The sequence below is a fragment of the Oncorhynchus tshawytscha genome, linkage group LG16, assembly GCF_018296145.1.
Source record: "Oncorhynchus tshawytscha isolate Ot180627B linkage group LG16, Otsh_v2.0, whole genome shotgun sequence".
Classification (NCBI taxonomy): Eukaryota; Metazoa; Chordata; class Actinopteri; order Salmoniformes; family Salmonidae; genus Oncorhynchus; species Oncorhynchus tshawytscha.
Genome location: NC_056444.1, coordinates 25675332 through 25684056, shown reverse-complemented (window position 1 = coordinate 25684056; position 8725 = coordinate 25675332). Strand labels below are relative to the sequence as shown.

The window sequence follows — 8725 nt, the reverse complement described above, 5'->3', positions numbered from 1 at the left end:
TTCCAAATGAAACGGATGTCCTTACCATATGTTTCACTCAAATTTGAGAATTGTTTTTTTTTTACACATCTGCTATTACATGTTGCATGTCTCCAGTCATGAAATGTACAGTATATCCATTTTTAAGTTTGCATATTGTGACTAAGATTGTACTTTACAAGGGTAGAGATGCAGGATCTGTGTGTGTTTTTGACTGTGTCTTTGTAGTTATAAATTATATCAATGATGTGAAAAACGTAAAATCTGTTCACAAAAAACAAGGGTATAATTGTTCCGCAAGCATTTGTACACCTACAGTACACTAGTAGTTCCGTGTCAATTTGCTAGTGAATAAAGGCTTCACATGTTTTGTCACGCATATAGTATGTCTCCCTTCACTTGGTTTCAAAAACTCAATGTGGCCATTGAGCCAAAAGGTTGCCCACCCCTGGGTTAGGGTATGGGCAGGTATAAGCTACGGACAACAAACACAATGGCATTATATTGATGGCAATTTGAATGTACAGAGATATCGTGATGAGATCCTGATGCCCATTATCATGCCATTCATCTGCCACCATCACCTCATGTTTCAGCATGATAATGCCCAGCCCCATGTCACAAGGATCTGTACATAATTCCTAGAAGCTGAAAATGTCCCAGTTCTGGGCCTCCCGAGTGGCGCAGTCCTCTAAGGCACTAGTGCCACTAGAGAGTCTGGGTTCGAGCCCAGGCTCTGTAGCAGCCGGCCGCGACCGGGAGGCCTATGGGGCGGCACACAATTGGCCCAGCGTCGTCTGGGTTAGGGAGGGTTTAGCCGGCAGGGATATCCTTGTCTCATCGCGCACTAGCAACTCCTGTGGCGGGCCGGGCACAGTGCACGCTGACACGGTCGCCAGGTGTAAGGTGTTTCCTCCGACACATTGGTGCGGCTGGAATTGTTGCATGAATGAATAAATGAAGGACATTTTATTTTCGTGTAAAATCAACAATTGGCAACCCATCCCTTAAGGGATTAATTGACACATGAACAAACATTACAATGATTCACTATGGGAATTAAATGATAATTTTTCCTCCTGGCATTCCCTGCATTACAGAAAAATACAATACATCAATACATAATAGTAAATAAGGTTATCCAAACAATAACTACTGCCAATATTTGCAGGTTTTCCTACTTACAAAGCATGTAGAGGTCTGTCATTTTTATCATAGGTACACTTCAACTATGAGAGACGGAATCTAAAACAAAAATCCAGAAAATCACATGTATGATTTTTAAGTAATTAATTTGCATTATATTGCATGACATAAGTATTTGATACATCAGAAAAGCAGAACTTAATAATTGGTACAGAAACCTTTGTTTGCAATTACAGAGATCATACGTTTCCTGTAGTTCTTGACCAGGTTTGCACACACTTCATCCTTCTTCTTCCTCCAAACACAGCGAGTGGAGTTTAGACCAAACAGCTCTATTTTTGTCTCATCAGACCACATGACCTTCTCCCATTCCTCCTCTGGATCATCCAGATGGTCATTGGCAAACTTCAGACGGGCCTGGACATGCGCTGGCTTGAGCAGGGGGACCTTGCATGCGCTGCAGGATTTTAATCCATGACGGCGTAGTTTGTTACTAATGGTTTTCTTTGAGACTGTGGTCCCAGCTCTCTTCAGGTCATTGACCAGGTCCTGCCGTGTAGTTCTGGGCTGATCCCTCACCTTCCTCATGATCATTGATGCCCCACGAGGTGAGATCTTGCATGGAGCCCCAGACCGAGAGTGATTGACCGTCATCTTGAACTTCTTCCATTTTCTAATAATTGCACCAACAGTTGTTGCTTTCTCACCAAGCTGCTTGCCTATTGTCCTGTAGCCCATCCCAGCCTTGTGCAGGTCTACAATTTTAACCCTGATGTCCTTACACAGCTCTCTGGTCTTGGCCATTGTGGAGAGGTTGGAGTCTGTTTGATTCAGTGTGTGGACAGGTGTCTTTTATACAGGTAACGAGTTCAAACAGGTGCAGTTAATACAGGTAATGAGTGGAGAACCGGAGGGCTTCTTAAAGAAAAACTAACAGGTCTGTGAGAGCCGGAATTCTTACTGGTTGGTAGGTGATAAAATACTTATGTCATGCAATAAAATGCTAATTTATTACTTAAAAATCATACAATGTGATTTTCTGGATTTTTCTTTTAGATTCCGTCTCTCACAGTTGAAGTGTACCTATGATAAAAATTACAGACCTCTACATGCTTTTGTAAGTAGGAAACACTGCCAATTTTGCAGGTTATCAAATACTTGTTCTCCCCTCTGTATATACATACATACCATATACAGACCAATAAATACAGAAAAAACCCAGAAGTCACTTGAACCCAGTCTGACACAAAGAGAAGATTCATATGGTAGACGCCACGTAATGCCAGGGTATATCTGGTGTGCTTTCTGGAATAAGAGCAAGTGTATATCGTGGTAGAAAGGGCAATAGAGGATACAATTAGTTTCATTCTCTATTTCTTCGAGGTCACAATAATTATATAGTCTTTCCTCTTCCATTTCACCACAATACCAACCTGTTTCATTACGCAGAGACAATATCCCTGATCTTACCTGTTTCATTACGCAGAGACAATATCCCTGATCTTACCTGTTTCAATTCACAGAGACAATATCCCTGATCTTACCTGTTTCAATACACAGAGACAATATCCCTGATTTTACCTGTTTCATTACGCAGAGACAATATCCCTGATTTTACCTGTTTCAATACACAGAGACAATTTCCCTGATCTGACCTGTTTCAATACACAGAGACAATATCCCTGATCTGACCTGTTTCAATACACAGAGACAATGATCTGACCATTTTCCTGATTTCTGACCTGTTTCAATTCACAGAGACAATATCCCTGATCTGACCTGTTTCAATACACAGAGACAATATCCCTGATCTGACCTGTTTCATTACACAGAGACAATATCCCTGATCTGACCTGTTTCATTACGCAGAGACAATATCCCTGATCTGACCTGTTTCACAGAGACAATATTCACAGAGACAATATCCCTGATTCAATACACAGAGACAATACCTGTTTCTGACCTGTTTCAATACACAGAGACAATATCCCTGATTTTACCTGTTTCAATACACAGAGACAATATCCCTGATCTTACCTGTTTCAATACACAGAGACAATATCCCTGATCTTACCTGTTTCAATACACAGAGACAATTTCCCTGATCTGACCTGTTTCAATACACAGAGACAATATCCCTGATCTTACCTGTTTCAATACACAGAGACAATTTCCCTGATCTGACCATTTTCAATACGCAGAGGCAATATCCCTGATCTGACCTGTTTCAATACGCAGAGACAATATCCCTGAACTTACCTGTTTCAGTACGCAGACACAATATCCCTGAACTTACCTGTGCACATAGCGATCTCTTGTTGCGTTTTTATATTTTTGATCAGTATAAAATGCAATATTTTGGGTTTGGCTTTAAAGTGAAATGACACCCAACACGGATATTTTGTTATTTTCCTTTGTCCACTGTTGATACAGTCCCAACATGTTTTGTGTGTCAGCAGTCAAGTTTTCAAGATATTGGACTTTCAATAACCAAGTGTCACCGCCACATGCTTCTTGAAAGTCCAATTTCTTGAAAACTTGACTCCTGACATGCAAAACATTTTAGGACTGAACAGTGGTATAATGAAAAAATACTAAAAGAGAGTTTTTGAGTGGAATTACCCTTTAACAAGCAATATTGGTGTGCAAAGCCATGGTATTATTTTTATTTTTTTACCATAACTCTATTCATACTTTTCTACTGCCTCTGTAGCCAAATGTTCCATATCTATTTTTATATAGGCCTTACCTTTCTGCAAAAACACACTCAGTCATCACACAGTGTAGGCTAGAACTACAAATTAATTTGTTCAGCTACTGACGAACAGTCAAACTGCAGTTGCATCAACATGACTAAAGGGATCCCCTTGGCTAAAGGGATCACCATGACGTTAATACTGGATTTGTTTTAATATTTTTTGTTTCATAGCCTCGCTAACCATAAGCAGCTCCAGTGAGCTTCGATCAGCTAATCTTCTTATCTCGTTTCAGCTCCTCTCTCTCTCCTTTAATCTGCATGTTTCTTTGCTGTGGGATATAGATCCTATAGATCATGCCTGTGTTTGTCTTTTACACGGACTGAGAGATCTTCTCCACTCTCTGTGTCAGCCTTGATTAGATTATTAATTTGATACTGATTTGGTGTTAAGATCTCTTGGGAGGTGGCCATTTTGGAAGGGGTTCAAATTTGGTCAACCTCCCATTGTGTGGTTCAAGAGAAGGTGAGTAGGTTACTTTCACTCACACTCTTCTCCTTAACGGTGTTATCAATATTTACTATACATACTGTAAGTAAGTGCCAGTGTTGGAAGTTGAAGAGAGCCTTCTATGGAGAGTTACCAAAGCCATAACCAAATCTCAAGCTATAAATGTTGGGAGAGACTAATGGAGAATGAACACAAGGTACTGCACTTACCCCTCTGCTTCCTCCTGGCCAGGGTTGGCTGGGGTAGCGGCTGGGGCTGCAGCTGGAGCCGCAGCAGATGCTGGGGCAGTGGCCGGGGCTGGGGTAGCGGCTGGGGCTGCAGCTGGAGCCACAGCAGATGCTGGGGAAGTGGCTGAAGCCGGGGCTGGGTTATGTGCAGGCTCTGCGAAGACCGGCGGGGATGGCAGTTTCAATCAAGATGTACAAGGAAAAAACAGAGAAACAAACAATATATACCAGGTCTAAGAGGCATTCTGATGTCTTTATTTAATAAGAGAAATCCATAAAATAACTATCAACTATTTAATCTGCCACAGAAACATCTAGACATGAAATGTTGGGGTGTATGAGCCTTTGTGAGGAGCTTCCTAAGTAGTTTCCTGCATGGTCGCAACAGAAAGGAGATGGGGGACATGGGGGGGGGGGCTTCTCTGTGACCAGTCTTATGAATCTTGGCCATCTGCTACAGTAACAGACTGGACGCTAATGCATTAATGCAGATGAACCAATGTGACCATTGACCTGCATAGCTTTAACTTCTTGCTCACCTCGCTGCTCCACTTAAAGTATAAGCAGACAGTTGAGCTGTCTATATCCAACTACAATAGCTAACTAGCCAAGACATGCCCCCACCTCAGCCTCACAGTAAAGTAAAACATACAGGACAACAACCAACATTTTGAAATAAGTTGTGTTTTTGTTTGCTTGTACCTTGTCAGTAACGGCTTGCCTTACAAGGACAGTAGAAAAGCTCAAACTATATTTAATCAAGCATAAACACGATCCAAAACATTCAGGAGCTAGCTCTAAGCAATGAGAAGCAGCAGGAATGAGCCAACAGTCAAGACTCTTTACCTGCTGGTTTATCCTCTTTCTTGGCCCCATTTTCTTTATCTGCAGGCTTATGTTCCTGCTGAGATGAGTAACATTGCCTCAAAGTCAAACTCTCATCTTCATTATTCAAGTCATTGTGATTAGAGGACATTTTAATTTAGGAGACAATTTCCCACAGAGGGAGTAGATCTACCATTCAGCAACAAAACACTACTCGTGATAGACAGTTTCAAATTAAGGTCTAATCATAATGCAATGAATTTGAACGTGCCTTTAAGTAATGAACAACTGATATGGGACAAATGAAAGAAAAAAACAACAATCATGATTCAATAGTTTTTTTGCCTGAAGAATAGAAACACATGGAGAATGGAGAAGAATTGAGTAAAGCGTTGGAATCCAGAGTGCAAATCTCATAGCAAAAGCATGATAATGCAAAATGAAGTTGCTTGATATTTCTGAATGTTAGACATTGTTGGTCCTTACAAAATGTGACGAGAAAACAGAAATGAAAAAGACAGGATAAAAAATATTGCACAAATGTATTTTATGATAGCCATTATTAACATAAGCATTACTTTGTCCAAGCATCATTGGAGGACAGGGATAATCATTCAGCTACACAGCAATATGTTGTTAGTATGCTGCACATAACACAGTGGATCAGCCTAATGCTGCTACAGTAATGGGATGAACCAGTGGTATCTTACCTTAGCAGGTGCAGGAGCTGGGGCTGTGGCCGGGGCTGGAATAGGGGCCGGGGCTGGAGCAGGGGCCGCGGCTGAGGCAGAGGCCGGGGCTGGAGCAGGGGCCGCGGCTGAGGCAGAGGCCGGGGCTGGAGAAGAGACCGGGGCTGGGGCAGGGACCGCGGCTGAGGCAGAGGCCGGGGCTGGAGCAGAGACCGGGGCTGCTGGGGGTTGGGGGATAAACATCCTCTTCAATTTGCCAAACATGGCTGTATAGCTGGGTAGCCAACAGACTCTGCTGTGGACAGAGGTGGTGGAAGTGAGTTCCCCTCCAAGCCTTTCCCTTCTGTTCTCTTCTCTCTCTGTCTCTCTATGTCATGCTCAGCTATACAGTCCTCTAGGTTGCTGTCCCCATAACCTGCGGACCTCTGATAGAATTAGGCCTCTGATGCTGTTAGACCCACTAATACAGAACACTAATAACCCCCTCTGAGGCAAGCAGCCCCCACTTTAGGGGCCGGCCTGGCAGGGTGTGTAAGTCCATTGGCAGCTATCATAATGAGAACAAATTGGCTTTGTAAGTCACCACCGAGGGGGGATCAGGATAATCTCTGAACACTGAAAGTACAATACAGACTATCTGCCAGACTCAAGATGTTGTCCCAGAGTATTTCATCAGAGGTTAAGTTATTATGCCTATATCTATTGGCTACGATATGATATATGCAGAATTTGTTTTGCGCCCACGCTACAAACTGCTATATTGACCCACTAATAAATGACTAGTAAACACCCAGTGCAATACTTTTGTGAATTTTTGTATTTTTTATTAATTCTGATTTTTTTCAGGGCCTGCTGCAGCACCCTCAGCACCCCTACTTCCCACAGCTATGATAATGTCCATTCTTCTTGTGAACCATCAATTACATAGTCCACAGCCAGGCAGGCATTCAGTAGAGTAAATAAAGAACTGGCAGACAGGCATACTGGAGCTCGGTGGGTCAATTGGCCCATAAACTTAGATATCACTTACTTAATTAAACCACACAAGCCACAAGCTATACTTGCCAATGGGGGGATTACTTTAGTGTCTCCTAGGTGAATGTGACGCAGGTAAACAAATACAACATGCTACAGTGAAGAAATCTTTTAAAGTTCAAACCAAGTTACTGCCAACAGTATGCCCACAATTTATAGGCAACTATTTGCCTTCTGCATAGACCAGTAAGTATAATGTAAGCTACTTTAGTAAGCCTATTATAAAATGTGCCATTGTTTTGCATTTAGTTTTAGAAGGGATGCGGGGTTTTCTTCCATGTTCAAGCATCTCAACTGAATTTTGATGCACTGTTTGGTTCCAGAACTAAGAACCAAATTCAACAGCTGTAGACCTTACAGTGAAATGCTTACTTACAAGCCCTTAACCAACCATGCAGTTTTAAGAAAAATACCTAAGGTTCGCTGCAACTTGGTCTCAGAGCATTTCATATTATTCTGTATATAAATCCGAGAGACTACTTTTAGTATGATAGGGTACGTTTCGTATGGTATGTATTAATTTGTTGACATCCAACACCCATGCCGTATGATAGGAAGAGTGGCGCTGAAGGAGATGGATGCCGTTTTACTATCCTGTAACCAATTGTGCTATTGTGTATGTTTTTTCGCAATATTTGTAACTTATTTTGTACATAATGTTTCTGCCACCGTGTCTTATGACCGAAAAAGAGCTTCTAGATAACAGGACAGTGATTACTCACCCCATACTGGAGGAATACTTTTTCTTCAACGAGACAGACGGGAAAGATTTACTTCAGGTGCCCGACAAAGACCCTCATCCCAGTCATTCGCAGGAGAAAGAGACGGACGTATTGTAAACGAAGGTCCGGGTACCTTGTAAGGATCCGTCGCCGAGAGGGTAATCTACCTTTACCTTCGGTCCTATTAGCAAATGCACAATCAATCTAACATAAAATAGACAAACTACGATCACGTATATATCCTACCAACGGGACATTAAAAACTGTGTTATCTTATGTTTCACCAAGTCGTGGCTGAACAACGACATGAATAACATACAGCTGGCCGGTTTATGTTGTTTCGGCAGGATAGAACATCGGCCTCTGGTAAGACAAGGGGTGGCGGTCTATGTATATTTATAAACAGCAGCTGCTGCACAAAATCTAAGGAAGTCTCGAGGTTTTGCTCACCTGAGGTAGAGTATCTCATCATAAGCTGTAGACCACACTATTTACCAAGAGAGTTTACATCTGTATTTTTTGAAGCTGTCTATATACCACCACAAACTGATGCTGACACTAAGACCGCACTCAATGAGCTGTATACGGCCATAAGCAAACAGGAAAACACTCATCCAGAGGCGGTGCTCCTAGTGGCCAGGGACTTTAATGCAGGGAAACTCAAATCCGTTTTACCTAATTTCTACCAGCATGTTAAATGTGCAACCAGAGGGAAAAACAAACAAAATTATTGTGGGGGCTGTCTTGTTAGACTTCAGTGCAGCTTTTGACATTATCGATCATACTGTCCTGCTTGAAAAATGTATATGTTATGGCTTTACACCCCCTGCTATAATGTGGATGAAGAGTTACTTGTCTAACAGAACACAGTGGGTGTTCTTTAATGAAAGCCTCTT

The 8725-nt window shown here is 42.0% G+C and overlaps 1 protein-coding gene across 1 annotated transcript; it reads right to left on the bottom strand.

Annotated features, from left to right (window-relative positions):
* Positions 1–4536: 4536 nt before the first annotated feature.
* Positions 4537–6501, bottom strand: LOC121839677 (skin secretory protein xP2-like). The gene is made up of 3 exons (XM_042299896.1): positions 6094–6501; positions 5405–5462; positions 4537–4712 (listed from the first exon to the last, which is right to left on the bottom strand). The coding sequence occupies exons 1-3, from the start codon at positions 6334–6336 to the stop codon at positions 4537–4539; spliced, it is 477 nt and encodes a 158-aa protein (XP_042155830.1). The 5' UTR covers positions 6337–6501.
* Positions 6502–8725: the final 2224 nt, after the last annotated feature.

Coding starts and splice junctions, on each gene's coding strand:
- LOC121839677 (XM_042299896.1), bottom strand. CDS start 6,336: ATGTTTGGCAAATTGAAGAGGATGTTTATCCCCCAACCCCCAGCAGCC. Junction 5,463..6,093: donor CAGCTCCTGCACCTGCTAAG/GTAAGATACCAC, acceptor TACTCATCTCAG/CAGGAACATAAGCCTGCAGA. Junction 4,713..5,404: donor GAAAGAGGATAAACCAGCAG/GTAAAGAGTCTT, acceptor CGGTCTTCGCAG/AGCCTGCACATAACCCAGCC.